The 20100-nt window shown below is 36.9% G+C and overlaps 1 protein-coding gene across 1 annotated transcript; it reads left to right on the top strand.

The window, feature by feature from the left end:
• The first annotated feature begins 16148 nt into the window (after positions 1-16148).
• Positions 16149-17087, top strand: LOC114221451 (olfactory receptor 4N4C). Its single transcript, XM_028119571.2, has one exon. It carries the CDS (start codon positions 16161-16163, stop codon positions 17085-17087), a length of 927 nt encoding a protein of 308 aa, XP_027975372.1. The 5' UTR covers positions 16149-16160.
• Positions 17088-20100: the final 3013 nt, after the last annotated feature.

The raw sequence follows: 20100 nt of genomic DNA on the forward strand, positions 1-20100 counted from the left end.
AGATGAATGGATAAAGAAGATGTGGTATGCATATGTATATATACATGTGTATATACACACACGTGTATACATATATATGTACATACTAAGCCATCAAAGAGAATGAAATCTTGCCCTGTGCAACAGTGTGGCTGGAACTAGAGGGTATTATGCTAAGAGAAATAAGTCAGTCAGAGGAAGACAAGTACCATATGATTTCACCCATATATGGAATTTAAGAAACAAAACACATGAATATAGGGGAAGGGAAGGAAAAATAAGATGAAAACAGAAAGACTCTTAACTCTAGGAAACAAGCTGATGGTTGCTGGAGGGGAAATAGGTGGGGAGATGAGGTAACTGGGTGATGGTCATTAAGAAGGGCACTTGATGTAATGAGCACTGGATGTTATATGCAGCTGATGAATCACTAAATTCTATCCCTGAAACTAATATTATACTATATGTTAACTAAATTGAATTTAAATAAAAAAATATAAGAAATTATAATAATACAAATCCAGGCACACCTATCACCTTTTTTGAAAAATAAGGGTATTATCATTACCTTTGGAATATACTATATGCCCCTTAATCACATTCTTTTCCCTCTCTGCTCAGAAGGATACTACTCTCCTGTTTTATCCTTTTGCTGAATATTCCTCTGTGTTCTCTTGGAGGAAATTTATTCTCTAGAATATTACACTGGAAAAGCACATGAGTATGAGTTTCTGGGTTAGTGCATGTTTAAAATTGTCTTGAGACTTGATAGATACCTTGGCTTAGTATAGAATCCTTGTAGTGTACTTTCTCTAAATTTTTGAAAATATTTCTCCACTTAAAAAAAAAACAATTTTTGATGTTGCTATTGAAAGAAGTCTGATGTTAACCTGCAGAGGAAAAACCCTTCATATGTAATTTTTTTTGGATACTATTTTTTCCTTAATAGTCAGTTAATTTCAGGGAATACAATACTTACAGATTTAAATATTTATTTTATCATAACTGTAATACTGCTTTCATCTGATAAGAAGAAGCAAGAGGACTTCTACTATCCCGTTTCAAAGCTTATTATTAAAGCTATGAAAGGATAGACAGACAGATGGGTGGACCAAACTAGAGTGCAGAAACAGACTCACACAAATGGTAAATTGATTTTTGTCAAAGATACCGATATAATTCACCAGGAAAGGAAAGTTTTAAATGACACCACAGAAATTGAAGATTAATATGGAAAATAATAAATTTGGGCCTCTGTTTCACTGCATACACAAAATGAATTTGAGTTGGATCATGGACCTAAATGTATAAGTGGGGAATATAAAGCTTCTAGAAGAAACATACAATGTTTTCTTACATTGTTGGGATAAGCAATGATTTCTTAAATAGCACAAAAGAAGCTATAATCATAAAATGACTAATTGAACCTCAAAAAATTTTTAAAAAATTACTTCTCATCAAAATACACGATTATGAAATTCATAAGCAAATCACACACTGGGAAGGAAATTTGGAATCTCATCTCTCTCTCTCTCTCTCCAAGTAAAAAATAGGCAAAATATTTAGACACTTCAGAAGATATACAAATAATTGAAAGCTCATGGGATGATGCACATCACTTGTCATCTGGGAAATGGCCCAAAACATGATTATGTGTTCAGGCAGAGCACACTCCACTATTCTGCAGAACAGCAAACCTCAGAAGGAAAAGAAAAATTGGTTTATCACATGCTTCCAGGAGCATATAACATCCTTGATTTGAGACACTGTCCCCTAAACAACTCAGTTGCTCTGCCACTTCTCAATGCTGCCTGGTTAGTGGATAACTGTGGGACCCTGACAAAGTGGGTGTTTGGAGTATGGACTCTGGATTGGTTGGTGCCTTTGCTGGTGAGACATTAGCTATCTCTAGGAATTGGTTAACCCTGGGAGGACCAGTCTCTGCAGATTTGGCAAGGCCCCAAGATGTCAAAACATAAAAAATACAAAAAATAAAAAGGCATGATTAACATGCAACACCAGATGTTGGTGAGTTGGTGGAATGACTTGAACTCTTACACATTGCTGCTAGGAACTTAAAATAGTTCAACCACTTTGGAAAACTGGCAATTTCAGGTAGATTTAAACAGATATCTACCTTATGACCCAGTAATCCTACTTAGAAGTGTTTAGCCAAGAGAAATAAAGACGTATGTCCACAAAGTGACTTTTATTAGAATACTCATAGAAACCTTATTCATTACCTGAGATCTGAAACAACCCAGATGCCCATAAAAGGATAAAAATAATAGAACCTTTGGATTATATACCTACAATGGAACATTATTCAGTAATAAAAAGCAGCAGCTGCAGATAATGCAATAGCATATATGAACCTCAAAATCATAATGCTGAGTTAAAAAACCAGTTGAAATAGAATACATGTCATATGATTCTGTTTTCATAAAATCTGAGGAAAAGCAAAAGTGATCCATGATGTTAGAAACTAGAAAGTGGTTGCTCACTATGATGGTGGTTGCAGGGGAGGAAGACAAGGATCAACAAGCAACTTTTCGGAGTGATGGAAATATTCTACATCTTGTTTGGAAATATTCTACATCTTGGTTCCTTGAATGTATACATTTGACAGAAGTTATTAAGTCTAACATATGTGCATTTTAATGAATGCAAATTATATTTTAAGAAATATCAAAAATTTATGTTCATGCTTCTTTGTAAATACATATAATCTCTTGATGGACAGAACAGAAATTAATATTATCTTTCTGTTGTGGGTGTGGGGAGAAATGGACATGTGGAGGACTGAGATATGAAGGAGATTTCTCATTGTACAAATTATTTTTTAACCTTTTTATTTTTGAAACATGCATATATTATTTATTTTTAAAAGGACAAAAATCGAATATGTTTAAAGGAGAATGTCTGATTTCTAATCCTTATCTTTTCCAGTTATCTCCATATTTGTAAATTATACAACCATCCACACAGTTATGCCATTCAAAAAATCCCAGGAATTATCTTTGCTTCCTCACCACTCATATCCAGTCCATCAACAAGTCCCCTTGACTATTTCTCCAAAACATATCTTTGGTAAACAATTGTCCCTCCATCTCCTGTTCCACCTCCTAGCCTAACTACCATCATTTCTTGTTTACAGTACTTTAAATACTCCCTAATTGGTCCCCTTGCTTCCACTCTTGCCTTCTAAACTCATTATTTACTAATAACCAGAATAATCTTTTAAAAATGTAAATCAGATATTGGCACTCTTCGGTTTATAACATCTCAAATAGAATGATGACCAGTTGCCATTTGATCTATATCTGGTCCTTCATCTCTATCTTGCCTATGTTTTTGTTTTTGTTTTTTTCTATTTGGTTACTACTCTTTCGCCACAGTGGCCTTTCTGCTTCGTCTTCCTCCTTTCTGCTTCTCAGTGCACCATCCTCTTCCTGCTTCATGGCCTTCTATCAGCTCTTTCTTTAAATCTTCACATAGTGGGATTATTCTAGACATTCAGATATCTGTTGAAATGCCATCTGTTCAGAAAGGCTCTCCCTGGTCAACACACTGAACACAGCAGTCTCTTCCCCCAACCCTTTCCAGCATATCACTCATATTTTTATCGTAGCACTCACTACTATCGGATTATTTCCTTTCTTGTGTGTTTGTTTAATGTCTTCTCCATGCATTTGAATGTAAAGTCCCCAGGAACAGGAAACTTTCTTTGCCATGTTCAGTGCTACACGGCTGACTCTATAAGGGAAACTGGTTCATGATTTTAGTTTCTAAGATTGTTTTTTTTTTTTTAAAGATTTTATTTACTTATTTGAGAGAGAGAGAGAATGAGAGATAGAGAGCACGAGAGGGAAGAGGGTCAGAGAGAGAAGCAGACTCCCTGCTGAGCAGGGAGCCCGATGCGGGACTCGATCCCGGGACTCCAGGATCATGACCTGAGCCGAAGGCAGTCGCTTAACCGACTGAGCCACCCAGGCGCCCAGTTTCTAAGATTGTTTAAAATGATAAATTTTTCCCAGCAGAATAAGAAGTCTCCATTCTAAGAACTAGTCTATTTATTTATTTATTAAAGATTTTATTTATTTATTTGAGAGACAGGGAATGAGAAAGAGAGAGAGCACAAGCAGGGGGGAGGACTTGAGGGAGAGGGAAAAGCAGACTCCCCACTGAGCAGGGATCATGTCCTGAGCCCAAGGCAGATGCTTAACCACCCAGGCACCCCTTTTTCTGAGAACTAGGTCATCAGGTTAATTACGAGTGTTGTGCCAAATATTAGGAGGCAAGGTCCCTCAGTATGTCTATGTGTGGTTATGGAAAAAAACACCACATTTTAGTCTTTGGTGGCAATAGACTGTAACATACACCAAATGGGGAGTTTTCTGCCCATATTTCATTGTTTCTTTCTTTTTTCTTTTAAAGGAAACCAATTGTTCATTAGCTTTATTCTTAGGCATATTATCATTTTGTTACTTTAAGATATATTTAAGATATATCTTTATAAAATTATACAGTTGACCCTTGAACAACATTGGTTTAAACTACGTGGATCCACCTATATATGGACATTGTATTTTTTTTAAATTTAAATTCAAATTTGTTAACATATAGTGTAGTATTGACTTCAGGAGTAGAATTTAGTGATTCATCACTTACATATAACACCCAATGCTCATCACAACAAATGCCTTCCTTAATACCCATCACCCATTTAGCTCATCCCCCCACCCACCTCCCCTCCAGCAATCCTCAGTTTATTCTCTAAACAACTTTAAGAGTCTCTTACGGTTTGCCTCCCTCTCTGTTTTTATCTTATTCTATTTTTTTCTCCCCTTCCCCTATGTTCATTTGTTTTTGTTTTTTTTAAAGATTTATTGAGAGAGAGAGAGAACAAGCTGGGGGAGGGGCAGAGGGAGAGGGAGACAAGCAGATCCCCACTGAGCAGGGAGCCTATAGTGAGGCTCGATCCCAGGACCCTGAGATCATGACCTGAACTGAAATCAAGAGTCAGAGCTTAACTCATATGATACATGTCTTTCTCTGATTGACTTATTTCACTCAGCATAACACCCTCCAGTTCCATCCACGTCGTTGCAAATGGCAAATTCTCATTCCTTTTGATGGCTGCATAATATTCCATTGTGTATATATAACACCTCTTCTTTATCCATTCATCTGTCGATGCACATCTTGGCTCTTTCCACAGTTTGGCTATTGTGGACATTGCTGCTATAAACATTGGGGTGCATGTACCCCTTCGGGTCCCTACATTTGTATCTATGTGGTAAATACCCAGTAGTGCAATTGCTGGATCGTATGGTAGCTCTATTTTCAACTCTGTGAGGAACCTCCATACTGTTTTCCAGAGTGGCTGCACCAGCTTGCATTCTCACCAACAGTGTAGGAGGGTTCCCCTTTCTCCACATCCTCGCCAACATCTGTCGTTTCCTGACATGTTAATTTTAGCCATTCTGACTGGTGTGAGGTGGTATCTCATTGAGGTTTGGATTTGGATTTCCCTGATGCGGAGCGATGTTGAGCACTTTTTCATGTGTCTGTTGGCCATTTGGATGTCTTCTTTGGAAAAATGTCCGTTCATGTCTTCTCCCCACTTCTTGATTGGATTATTTGTTCTTTGGGTGTTGAGTTTGATAAGTTCTTTGTAGATTTTGGATACTAGCCCTTTATCTGATATGTCATTTGCAAATATTTTCTCCCATTCTGTCGGTTGTCTTTTGGTTTTGTTGACTGTTTCTTTTGCTGTGCAAAAGCTTTTTATCTTGATGAAATCCCAATAGTTCATTTTTGCCCTTGCTTCCCTTGCCTTTGGCAATGTTTCTAGGAAGAAGTTGCTATGGCTGAGGTCGAAGAGGTTGCTGCCTGTGTTCTCCTTTAAGATTTTGATGCACTCCTGTCTCACATTTAGGTCTTTCAACCATTTGGAGTCTGTTTTTTGTGTGGTGTAAGAAAATGGTAAGTTTCATTCTTCTGCATGTGGCTGTCTAATTTTCCCAACACCGTTTGTTGAAGAGACTGTCTTTTTTCCATTGGACATTCTTTCCTGCTTTGTTGAAGATTAGTTGACCATAGAGTTGAGGGTCCATTTCTGGGCTCTCTATTCTGTTCCATCGATCTATGTGTCTGTTTTTGTGCCAGTACCATACTGTCTTGATGATGACAGCTTTGTAATAGAGCTGGAAGTCCGGAATTGTGATGCCGCCAGCTTTGCTTTTCTTTTTCAACATTCCTCTGGCTATTCGGGGGCTTTTCTGGTTCCATACAAATTTTAGGATTCTTTGTTCCATTTCTTTGAAAAAAATGGATGGTATTTTGATGGGGATTGCTTTGAATGTGTAGATTGCTCTATGTAGTATTGACATCTTCACACTGTTTGTTCTTCCAATCCATGAGCATGGAACATTTTTCCATTTCTTTGTGTCTTCTTCAATTTCTTTCATGAGTATTTTATAGTTTTCTGCGTACAGATCCTTTGCCTCTTTGGTTAGATGTATTCCTAGGTATCTTATGGTTTTGGGTGCAATTGTAAATGGGATCGACTCCTTGATTTGTCTCTCTTCTGTCTTGTTGTTGGTGTATAGGAATGCCACTGTCTTCTGTGCATTGATTTTATATCCTGCCACTTTACTGAATTCCTGTATGAGTTCTAGCAGTTTTGTGGTGGAGTCTTTTGGGTTTTCCACATCAAGTATCATATCATCTGCAATGACTGAGAGTTTGACTTCCTCTTTGCTGATTTGGATGTCTTTGATTTCTTTTTGTTGTCTGATTGCTGTGGCTAGGACTTCTAATACATTGTTGAATAGCAGTGGTGATAGTAGACATCCCTGCCACCTTCCTGACCGTAGGGGGAAAGCTCTCAGCTTTTCCACATTGAGAATGATATTCGCTGTAGGTTTTTCATAGATGGCTTTTATGATATTGAGGTATGTACCCTCTATCCCTATACTCTGAAGAGTTTTGATCAAGAAAGCATGCTGTACTTTGTCAAATGCTTTTTCTGCATCTTTTGAGAGGATCATATGATTCTTGTTCTTTCTTTTGTTAATGTATTGTATCACGTTGATTGATTTGCAGATGTTGAACCAAACTTGCAGCCCAGGGATGAATCCCACTTGGTCATGGTGAATAATCCTTTTAATGTACTGTTGTATCCTGTTGGCTAGTAGTTTGGTGAGAATTTATGCATCCATGTTCATCAAGGATATTGGTCTGTAATTCTCCTTTTTGATGGGGTCTTTGGTTTTGGGATCAAGGTAATGCTGGCCTCATAAAACGAGTTTGGAAGTTTTCCTTCCATTTCTAGTTTTTGGGACAGTTTCAGGAGAATAGGTATTAATTCTTCTTTAAGTGCTTGGTAGAATTCCCTGGGAAGCCATCTGGCCCTGGGCTTTTGTTTGTTGGGAGATTTTGATGACTGCTTCAATTTCCTTAGTGCTTATGGGTCTGTTCAGGTTTTCTATTGCTTCCTGGTTCAATTTTGGTAGTTGATACATCTCTAGGAATGCACCCATTTCTTCCAGATTATCTAATTTGCTGGCATAGAGTTGCTCATAATATGTTCTTATAATTGTTTGTATTTCTTTGGTGTTGGTTGTGATCTCTCCTCTTTCATTCATGATTTTGTTGATTTGGGTCTTTTCTCTTTTCTTTTTGATAAGTCTGGCCAGGGGTCTCTCAATCTTGTTAATTCTTTCAAAGAACCAGCTCCTAGTTTCGTTGATTTTTTCTACTGTTCTTTTGGTTTCTATTTCATTGATTTCTGCTCTGATGTTTATTATTTCTCTTCTCCTGCTGGGTATAGGCTTTATTTGCTGTTCTTTCTCTACCTCCTTTAAGTTCAGGGTTAGGTTGTGTATTTGAGACCTTGTTTCTTGAGAAAGGCTTGTATTGCTATATACTTTCCTCTTAGGACTGCCTTTGCTGCATCCCAAAGATTTTGAACAGTTGTGTTTTCATTTTCATTGGTTAGAATGAATTTTTTTAAATTCTTCTTTAATTTCCTGGTTGACCCATTAATTCTTTAGTAGGATGCTCTTTAGCCTCCATGTATTTGAGTTCTTTCTGACTTTCCTCTTGTGATTGAGTTCTAGTTTCAAAGCATTGTGGTCTGAAAATATGCAGGGAATGATCCCAATCTTTTGGTACCGGTTGAGACCTGATTTGTGACCTAGGATGTGATCAATTCTGGAAAATGTTCCATGGGCACTAGAGAAGAATGTGTGTTCTGTTGCTTTGGGGTGGAATGTTCTGAATATGTCTGTGAAGTCCATTTGGTCCAGTGTTTCATTTAAAGTCTTTATTTCCTTGTTGATCTTTTGCTTAGATGATCTGTCCATTTCAGTGAGGGAGGTGTTAAGTCCCCCACTATTATTGTATTGTTGTCAATGTGTTTCTTTGCTTTTGTTATTAATTGCCTTATATAATTGGCTGTTCCAGTGTTAGGGGCATAGATACTTACAATTGTTATATCTTGTTGGATAGACCCTTTAAGTAGGATATAGTGTCCTTCTTCATCTCTTATTACAGTCTTTGGTTTAAAATCTAATTTGTCTGATATAAGGATTGCCATCCCAGCTTTCTTCTGGTGTCCATTAGCATGGTAAATGGTTTTCCACCCTCTCACTTTCAATGTGGGGGTGTCTAAAATGAGTCTCTTGCAGACATCATATTGATGGGTCTTGTTTTTTAATCCAATCTGATAGCCTGTGTCTTTTGATTGGGGCATTTAACCCATTTACATTCAGGGTAACTATTGAAAGTTAGGAATTTTGTGCCATTGTATTGCATGTGATGTGACTGTTACTGTATATTGTCTGTGTTCCTTTCTGATCTATGCTGTTTTTAGGCTCTCTCTTTGCTTAGAGGACCCCTTTCAATATTTCTTGGAGGGCTGGTTTCGTGTTTGCATATTCCTTTAGTGTTTGTTTTTCTTGGAAGCTTTTTATCTCTCCTTCAATTTTCAATGAGAGCCTAGCTGGATATAGTATTCTTGGCTGCATATTTTTCTCGTTTAGTGCTCTGAAGATATCATGGCAGTCCTTTCTGGCCTGCCAGGTCTCTGTGGATAGGTCTGTTGCCAGTCAAATGTTTCTGCCATTGTAGGGTACATATCTCTTCTCCCGAGCTGCTTTCAGGATTTTCTCTTTGTCTCTGAGACTCGTAAGTTTTACTATTAGATGTTGGGGTGTTGACCTATTTTTATTGATTTTGAGAGGGATTCTCTATGCCTCCTGGATTTTGATGCCTGTTCCCTCCCCACATTAGGGAAGTTCTCTGCTATAATTTGTTCTAATATACCTTCTGCCCCTCTCTCTCTTTCTTCTTCTTCTGGGATCCCAATTATTCTAATGTTGTTTCATCTTATCGTATTGCTTATCTCTTGAATTCTGCCCTCGTGATCCTGTAGTTGTTTCTCTCTCTTTTTCTCAGCCTCTATTTTCCATCATTTGGTCTTCTGTATTGCTGATTCTCTCTTCTGACTCATTTATCCTAGCAGTTAGTGCCCCCATTTTTGATTGCACCTCATTAATAGCCTTTTTGATTTCGACTTGGTTAGATTTTAGTTCTTTTATTTCTCCAGAAAGCGTTTCTCTAATAACTTCCATGCTTTTATCAAGCCCAGCTAGTATCTTTAAAGTCATGATTCTGAACTCTAGGTCCGACATCGTACTAATGTCCATATTCAGTAGGTCCCTGCAGATGGTACTACCTCTTTTTCTTTTTGCTGAGGTGATTTCTTTCGTATTGTCATTTTGTCCAGAGGAGATTAGATGAACGAGAGAACAAAATGCTAACAGGTTAACAATGTCCCCAGCAAATATACTCTATACAAATCAGAAAAGACCTTAAACTAGGGGAAAAGAAAGGGAAAGAAAGAAAAAAGAGAGAGAAAAAAAGATAAAGACAGACAAAAACAAAACAAAACAGAAAAAACAGAATATGATCAAATATGATCAGGGTAGTGTATAGATCATTGCCACACACTAGATTTTGGCCGTATTTTTGTCTGATAGAAGAAAGTGCCTCCTAAGATTTTAAAGGAAGAAATACTGATATATGTACAAAATAAGGGTTGATACAATGAAAGGATGGAAGATGACTGTAAAGATGAAAATTATAAAAGATTTTATAAAACGAACTGATAAGAAGTTGTTTGAAAAAATAAAGAAGATTAAAAAAAAAGAAAAGAAAAAAAAAGGAGAGAATGTGGTCAGGCAGGAGACTAGAACAAAGCCATACACCAGTGATTTAGGGTATATTTTGATCTGTTACAAGAAACTGTATCTCAAAATTTAAAGAGAAAACAACTTATATATATATATATGCCAAAAATAAGGGTAACTACTATGGAGGGATAAAATATGATTCTAAAAATGAAAAATAAAAAATGGTTTTTTAAAAAAGGGATTGATAAGATGTTGGTTGAAAAGGGAAAAAGAAAAATTAAAAAAAATTAACTTTGAAAAACTAATGAATCATGGTAAGAAGCCATGAATTCTATATGCAGTATTCCCCTAGCGCTGGAGTTCTCCCATTCTCCTTGATCAGTAAACTTGGTCTTGGCTTGCTGGCTGTTCATGCTGATCATCTGGGGGAGGGGCCTGTTGCTGTGGTTCCCAAATGTCTTTGCGGGAGGCAGAATTGTCCCGCCCTTGTCGGTCCAGGCTAAGCAATCTGCTCAGGTTTGCTCTCAGGAGCTTTTGTTCCCTGGAAGCTCTCGGTACAGCTTTGGAGGACCAGAGTGAAAATGGTGGCCTCCCAATCTCTGCCCAGAGGAGCTGAGAACTTGGGGCCCCGCTCCTCAGTGCAGCTCCAGAGAAAAGCAGTCAGTCACTCCTGTGTCCCATGTCTCTGGCCACACTCCGTGCTCACCTGGCCTGTGACCAAGTGTTTCTGTCTCTGGCACCCGACCCCGTGTGGCGTCTCCAAACCCAGCAGATACCTGCGGTGCGCTCCCATGTTGCTCCTCCCGGGGGAGGAAGGGGAGTCTGCCCAGCTCTGCTGCTTGTTGGGTCCCTGCTGGAGGAGCAGTGGCCTGACTAGGCTGCGGATTACAGTTTATGGCCACCCCGAGCTGAGAGCCCACGCCTTGGCTCTGTCTCTGTAGCTGGCTTCCCCACTCCGATACCTGGGAGCTCTGCTGCACTCAGGCACCCCCAGTCTTTCTGTGACCCCGAGGGTCCTGAGACCACACTCTCCCACGAGGGTTCCACTCCCAGCTTAGCCACTGGAGTGACGTCTCTCAGCGGAGCCGATTTCTAAAAGTACTGATTTTGTGCTCCACAGCTCTATCACTTGCCAGAAGCAGCTGACAGAGGCCCCCTCCCCCACCGTTTATCCTCCCAAATATTGCCTCGGATTCACTTCTCCACACGTCCTACCTTCCAGAAAGTGGTCGCTTTTCTGTTCAGAGTTGTTGCTATTCTTCTCTTCGATCTGCTGTTGAGTTCGTAGGTGTTCAGAATGGTTTGATCCCTATTCAGCTGAATTCCTGAGACCAGACAAAATCCAGGTCTCCTACTCCTCCGTCATCTTGCTTCTCACATATGGTTTTTATCCTTTCTCTTGTTGATGTGACGTATCATGCTGATTGTTTTGTGAATATTAAACCATCTTTGCATCCTGGGAATAAATCCCACTTGATTGTGGTATATGATTTTTTAAAAATGTATTGTTTGATTCGGTTTTCCTGTATTGTGTTGAGGATTTTTGCATCTCTAGTCATGAGAGATATTGGCCTCGAGTTCTCTTTTCTGTGATGTCTTTATCTGGTTTTAGTGTCTGGCCTCATGGAAGGATTTTAGAAGTTTTCTTCCTTTTCTATTTTTTTGGAATAGAGAATAGGTATTAACTCTTCTTTAAATTTTTAGTAGAATTTATCTGTGAAGCTGTCAGGTCCTGGACTTTTTTTGGGTGGGTAGTTTTTTGATTACCGATTCAATTTCATTGCTGGTAATGTTCAAAATTTCTATTCCTTCCTGCTTTAGTTTTGGTGCATTATATGTTTTTAAGAATTTATCCATTTCTTCTAAGTTGTCCAATTTGTTGGCATATGGGTTTTCATAATATTCTGTTACAATCCTTTGTATTTCTGTTGTGTTGTTTGTTACTTCTCCTTTTCATTAGTGATTTTATTTATTTGAGTCCTTTCTCTCTCTCTCCCTCCCTCCCTCTCTTTTTGATGAGTCTGGCTATAGGTTTATCAATTTTGTTGATCTTTTCAAAGAATCAATTTCTGGTTTCATTGATCTGTTTTTTTTTTTCAGTTTCTATATCATTTGTTTCCACTCTATTCTTTATTACTTTCTTTCTTTTGCTGGGTTTGGTTTTGTTTGTTGTTCTTTTTCTAGGTCCTTTAGGTGTTGGGTTATGTTGTTTATTTGAGATTTTTCTTACTTCTTGAGGTAGGCCTGTATTGCTATAAACTTCCCTCTTAAAACCACTTTTGCTACCTCCCAAGGATTTTGGACTGTTGTGTTTTCATTTTCATTTGTTTACATATAATTTGTGATTTCTTCTCTGATTTCTTGGTTGACCCATTCCTTATTAGCATATAATTTAACCTCCATGTATTTATGGTCTTTCCAGATTTTTTCTTGTGGTTGATTTCTAGTTTTACAGTGTTTTGGTTGGAAAATATGCGTGCTATGACTGATTTTTTTGAATTTATTGAGACTTGTTTTTGGCCTAATATGTGATCTATTCTAGAGAATGTTCTGTGTGCACTTGAAAAGAATGTGTACTCTGTTGTTTTAGGATGGAATGTTCTGAATATGTCTGTTAAATCCATCTGGTCTAGTGTGCCACTCAAAACTACTGTTTTCCTTGTTGATTCTCTGTTGGGATGATCTGTCCATCAATGTAACTGGGGTGTTAAAGCCCCCTACTATGATTATATGAGGATGAAATGTCTTTGATTGTGCACTATATTCTTTACGAAAACATTTTATGTTTAGTATTTTAATTTTTTAAATAGTTTGAAAATTTTTCCTTTAAAACAAAATCAAATCTAAAATTTAAATTATATTGCCTTCTACTACATAATTTTTAATTATTTTTCTTCTACTTAATATTTAGTTGAAAAAGAAATAGTTCTTCATTATTACTTTAACAGAGCATAGGAGTGAAAATAACAAATACCAAGGGTGTAATAGGATCTATTTGGGAGAACATCCTCTCTTTACATGGAAGGACTATGGAAAGAAGATTTTGTTAGCATCATTTATTTTATCTTTGCCTATCTTTTTGTCACCAGAAATATGTTGAATCTAACATATTTACCACCTACTTGACCACAATTTTTTTCTAGATGTAGCAATGATTTTTTATCAATTATACCATTTTTCTCTTTTTGAATTGCAGTGTAAAATATAATTTCCTGTGGCTTTCTACTCACTGAGACCTAATAAATATGCTTGCAATTCTATTGTCTCTGTCACTGATGGAATGTTGACTTTAAATCCCAGAAGTGATACAATGTCTGTTTAACTGATTTGTATTTGAATATTTGTACCTAACAAATCTCAAGTCTAATCTTTGATTGTATCTTGTTGGCATTCTAATAATTCCCATTGCAAGCATTCAATAGCTTTGTTAGCCTTCAAATTCCCAATGTACATTCTCCATTGCATCACAAATTGGCTGTGTATTTCAATGTGTAAGAAGCTCCTGTGTGAGATTTATTTAACAACAAAGGTAGGAATAATCAGTAATTGTTCCTTCCATTAGAAGGTGATGTCTGCTGTGTGAGAGTAGTGTTGGATTGCTAGAGATGTGTTTTTATCTTCATGTTTATGAAGAATAGAAAGAAGGAATAAATGGAAACATATTACAATTCTTCAGGTGGGGCATTTACTGTCATGGAATGCAAAGGTCAGAAATATAGTAGAAATAAATTAATATATGAGGTCTCAATTCAGTGATACAGCAACACCTTTTATCTGTTCTCAACAATATATATCTAGTTCTTCTCAATATTTAAAATTAGTTTATTGGGGATATACAAAGCCTTTGTTAAAATACCAATTGTCTTGGGGATGTTAATACTTGGTGTTGAATTTACATATCACATATTAACTGAGAGAAGTGAGGGATGTTAGATGGTAATGAATCCCATCTGTTAAAGAGTTAATAGAAGAACAGAAGTTTATGATAGAAAATAAGACACAAGATACAGAGGAAGAGCCTGCAGCTTTTACCTTAAGAGGTAAAGTTATCTTTTTTTTTTTTTAAAGGAAGCCTGATGCTGGGCTTGATCCTAAGACTCTGGGATCATGATCTGAGCCGAAGGCTTAACTGAATGAGCCACCCAGGTGCATCTCCCCCCACTTTTCTTGATGTCTTAAAGATAGCATCAATGTTTGAAAGACTATGAAATAAATACTGTATAATAGTGTGCAAGATGCACACTACTTAGGAGTTAGAGAGGGATTTCTGTCACTTTTTTAGCAGCAGGTTTATGCACAGAAGGAATGATAAATAGTGAAGCCAATGAATGCTTAAGTAAAAAAGGAAGGAAGGAAGGAAGGAAGGAAGGAAGGAAGGAGAAGAAAGAAAGAAAGAAGAAAGAAAGAAAGAAAGAAAGAAAGAAAGAAAGAAAGAAAGAAAGAAAGAAAGAAAGAAAGAAAGAAAAGAAAGAGAAAAAAAGAAAAAAGGAAAGGAAAGGAAAAGGAAGAAAACTGATTTGGATGGTGCCATTTGTAAATTTTTGTGCTTTAGTTTTGCTTAGGAAACAATGTGTGTGTGTTCACATATGTGCCTTTGTGGTGTAAAGTACCTCTTTCATAATTTCGAATTTAGACTATACATGGAAACCTCTGTTACTAATTAATATATTTAGGTTTAGACATACAAAAAGCAGGTATTTTTATGTTTTGAATAGATTTACGGTTGTAAAAATTTCCTTTGGTTTCTTGATTTGGGATGCTTTTCTCTTCCTTCTTTCCCTCTTTCATTCTGTCTCATCTTATATTTAGTTAGTGGATCCTTCTTGCCCTCCTCTCCACACTCCATATTCCACAACACTATTTAAAAACAAGTGTGCCGTGTAACTGAAAGCATGTGAAGTATACTTTTTTAAAGATTTATTTATTTGAGAGAGAGAAATAGTATGAGTGGGAGGGGCAGAGGAAGAGAGGGAGCGAGAATCTCAAGAAGAGTCTGCTGAACACAAAGTCTGATTCAGGGCTTAATCTCATGACCCTGAGATCACGACTGGAACAGAAACCAAGTGTCAGATGCTTACTGGACTGTGCCACCCGGGTGCCCCTCTGAAATATTGTTTTAAATCACTAGTATTTTGCTCTAGTTCAAATTTCTTCAAGCTTTTTAAATTTTTCGTTTCAGTAAGAAACCATTTTGAACATGCAAAGCAATATCTATATTTTATTTGTATACTTTACATTCAATTACACCATGATTCTATATAAAGTATAAAACTTTCAAAAATGGAACTTCAAAGAATCAGATACAATAATATATGTATCTAAATTCCACTATTATTATTTTCATGCCAATAAATTATCATGTGTGTTGGGTGATCACATTCTCAATTTAGAGGCCACTGTACAGATAAGCCTCAGATCTTATATTCTCCAGAATGACCGGGATTTTTTTTTATTTAGACCATGTGGATGGGTTGATATTCTATAGGAGAAAAGGAAATATTTCAAATAAGCAGTTTTTTTTTTTAACTTTTTAAGTCAGTCTTCTTAAGGTATAATTTGCGTAGAGTAAATGTAACAATTTCTGTATAGTTTAGTAAATTTTGGTGAAAGAACAGACACTTGTAACCATTATAGTCAAGATATGGAACATTTCTGTCACCTTAAAAACTCTGCCATTCCTCTTTGCAATCAATCCCCACCTCAACTCCCATTCAGATAAAAACCTGAAGAACTTGATAACTGAGATTAACAGTTAAATAGAAGCAAAGAACTGAAGAAGCAGAAGAGTTTGGCTTCAAACCAGGGTGTTGGCAGACAGAAATATAGAAGAATAATGGGTAGAAAAGATTTCTTAGGTTGTGGAGAAGTGATGGTGTAACAGATGTGGTACATACTGCTTTTACTTTGAATAGGACTATGATATAGATGCAGAAGATGGAAATAAACTCTCTACTTCCTGATGTTCTGTAGGCAGAGGAGATGGAAAATGACAACAGCACAGTGGTGAAAGAATTCATCCTTCTTGGTCTGACCCAGTCTCAAGATATTCAGCTCCTGGTCTTTGTGCTAGTTTTAATTTTCTATCTCATCATCCTCCCTGGAAATTTCCTCATCATCCTCACCATCAGATCAGACCCTGGCCTCACAGCCCCCCTCTACTTTTTTCTGGGCAACTTGGCCTTCCTGGATGCATCCTATTCCTTCATTGTAGCTCCCAGGATGCTGGTGGACTTTGTTTCTGAGAAGAAGATAATTTCCTATAGGGGTTGCATCACTCAGCTCTTCTTCTTGCACTTCCTTGGAGGAGGGGAAGGATTACTCCTTGTTGTGATGGCCTTTGACCGCTACATTGCCATCTGTCAGCCTTTACACTATTCAACTGTCATGAACCCTAGAGTTTGCTATGCCTTGCTGTTGGCTCTGTGGCTTGGAGGATTTATCCACTCCATTATCCAGGTGGCCCTCATCCTCCGTTTGCCCTTCTGTGGCCCAAACCAACTGGATAACTTCTTCTGTGATGTGCCACAGGTCATCAAGCTGGCCTGCACAGACACTTTTGTGGTGGAGCTTCTGATGGTCTTCAACAGTGGTCTGATGACCCTTCTGTGCTTTCTGGCGCTTTTGTCTTCCTATGCCGTCATCTTCTGCCATGTCCGTGGGTCTGCTTCTGAAGGGAAGAACAAAGCACTGTCCACATGCACCACTCATGTCATTATTATACTTCTCATGTTTGGACCTGCCATCTTCATCTACACTCGCCCCTTCAGGGCCTTGCCAGCTGACAAGGTAGTTTCCTTCTTCCATACTGTGATCTTTCCATTAATGAACCCTGTGATTTATACCCTTCGCAACCAGGAAGTGAAAACTTCCATGAGGAGGTTATTGAGTCGGCATGTGGTCTGCTGAATAGATTTTGTAATAGGAAGTAAAGAAGAGGTAATTCTTGCTGTAAATCATACATTCATTTAACAAATATTGTTTTTCACTGAGTACAACTCATTTGTCAGGTACTATTGTAGGCAATGAGGGAGAGTTATACATAATTAGGGAATAAACTTGGTATGCTTAAAGAATATGAAAGAAACACCTGAGTATTTCTCAGTTGGAGTATGATGATAATTGTGAGAGATTTAGGGGATAAATATATGTTACTGTAAGGGTCAAATCACTAAGGGCTTTTAGGTTGAGATAAGGAGTTTTATTCTAATTACTGTAAGAATACATGTTAATATTTTAAGCAAGAGAGTCACTCATCTGTAATTGTTTCTTCTATGGTTTAGAGCAACATCAAGATTATGGGCAGAGATCAGTAAGTTGCAAAACACCATTAAGAGCAAAATGTTATTCTGCAGACTTGTTTTGAAAAAAGTCTCTCTCTCTCTATATATATAAAATAAATCGATTGATTGATAGATATATTCCCCCACCCCAATTTGGTAAATGGAGAAAAGGAAAATAATTGGTTTTATAGAAAAATGTCATGAAATTATTTCATTTGATTTTTTCAGAGCTTCATGATTATTACTAATGGGTGTTTACAAATCCGCCCTGTATGTTAAACCTTGCCCTCAGTTGATTTCACTCATTATGATAATTATAGTTATTTGGTACCATAGCTCTATTGGAGATTACATAAATTACTCTAGTTATTTTATTTTTTTTATTTTTATTTTTTATTTTTTTTATTTTTTTACTCTAGTTATTTTAAATAAAATGGGTTTTAGTGTGGGAAATTAAGTACTTGTAAAATCTTTTAAGGGATAGAAGGCTATTTTTTATGCTGGGCATAAAAATGGTTGCCAGAAAAACAGTATAAAACTAACGTGCCAAGTGATCTATCTCTGAAATAATCAGGGGAATAGGGAAACAAGAAGCCATTTTGCCAGCTACTGACTGAAAGACTATATCAATTAGCCATGATCTGGGAACAGGAGGATGATATAGAATACCTTAAATGTTACTGCCTCTGTCTCCAATTAATTTTTTCTAAATTCAAGTTTTACATAAGTACATTCGATAGTCAAAATTTGGAGCCCTAGATGCAAAGGTCCTAGAAGAACCTGTTTATGTTTTTAGCTTTATTGGAAAACAAAATAAAACAATGCCAAAAACAGTAGTAAAATGTAGGATAATAGTTTTACAAACTTGGAAGTGAGAAAGGCCAGGGAAGTATAATATAAGAATAGTAAGTGAAAAGAAAAATAGTTATATTTGACATGTTAAAAATATATGTGTAGGTAAAATGTAAAAAACTGTTGAAAATTTGCCTGCCACATATGGATATGCAGATTATTTTCTCCATAATTATAGAGGCTTGCATGGAAATTGAATTGAATTCCTCCCTACCCCAGAATGGTACAAGGGAGCATCCGTGCATAAAAATTATTAACTAAAAATTAATATAAATGATAAAAGATTAATTTATTTAATACACAGGAATTTAATAAACAAATATGAAACAATTACATGCCCAGAAGGTAACTGGAAATGGGCAATTGAAACTAATAGTTAATTAACAAAGGAAAAAAATGGAAAAGCTTATAATTTTATTCTCAAAAACATATCATGAGAATACAGAGCACTGATTGTGGTTAGTTTGTAGAAGAATGTTGCTCATGTATTATCAACAACAGAAAAGTACAAAATAAAAATTATACATTCCTATGGGGCTTCTAAAGAGTGGGTGAAACAAGGAAGCCTTATTACTGAGTTCCAGAGAGGGACAAAGCCCATCTAGATGAGCAGGGAGTTATGGCAGTTTTTATATCTGTAGGCAAGTTATCTAGTCTGGGTATGGGCGCATGGAGGAGTGATCCTACCATAGATTGAGATATTTGGTAGAGATGAGGAAAAAGCTCTAAGCTGTGGATAGACTAGAATCTGAAAAAGCCCTAAACACAAAAATAAATAGCTCACTTTTATAAATTTCTCCCCCAACAGCCACTGACACTATACCAGTAATTTGCTCAGAAAGGGACCGTGGAGGAAGAAATGAAAGTCAGAGGGGATTTGTACGTTCTCAGCCATTATTGTAGTCCTTGGGTATTGATGTCTATAGAGTTGAATCATAAGGGAAACAAAAATATCTGAAGTGTGGTTCAAACTCCTCCTGGCTCCAAGTATCAGCAAGATAAAAGATCTTGCTGGCAGTTGGCAGATGTTGGAGGTAAAACTAATCTGAACTAAGTTCAGTTTAATTAAAGAGGACTTCAAGTCCCAGTTCAACTAGACCTATGAAGGAATCTGAAGATCAGATTCTCATTCTAACTTCTTTTTTATTTTTTAAAAGATTTATTTATTTGTCAGAGAGAGAGAGAGTGCACAAGCAGGGGGAGCTGCAAGCAGAGGGAGAGGGAGAAGTAGGCTCCCTGCTGAACAAGGAGCCTGATGTGGGACTTGATCCCAGGACCCCGGGATCCTGACCTGAGCCAAAGGCAGACACTTAACTGACTGAGCCACCCAGGTGTCCCCCTCATTCTAACTTCTGGACAGAGGAAAAAGATTGAACTTTCTGTAGAACTAAGCAAAATAAAATTAAATACTATTCTTCATCTTCCATTGAATTCTTATTGGAAGTATTAAGAATATAATAAAAAATTAGGAACTATGCCAAGAAAATAAGACAAGGAAGAGAATCTCATAATTAATAGAAAAATATTGGTAGACAAAAACTACCAATATGGTTCAACTACTAGATGAACCATATGATGTAATTATCAAAGACTTTAGAAAACTATAAATATATCAAATAAGTGATAAATGGATAAGTAGATGAGGATTTCAAGAGAGAAGTATGAACTCTGAGTATAAATGGATATGATAGATTTGAAAATAACAATATTTGAAATTAAATACTTTAGATGAGATGAATGAACAGCACTGTAGACAATGCAGACAAAATGACTAATGATGGTGAGGA

This window comes from Eumetopias jubatus, unplaced genomic scaffold, assembly GCF_037043125.1.
Source record: "Eumetopias jubatus isolate StellerSeaLion01/CBP00866 unplaced genomic scaffold, mEumJub1_p1.0 scaffold_7, whole genome shotgun sequence".
NCBI lineage: Eukaryota > Metazoa > Chordata > Mammalia > Carnivora > Otariidae > Eumetopias > Eumetopias jubatus.

Bases quoted from the DNA above. Each gene is read 5' to 3' on its own strand.
- LOC114221451 (XM_028119571.2), top strand. From the start codon at position 16,161: ATGGAAAATGACAACAGCACAGTGGTGAAAGAATTCATCCTTCTTGGT.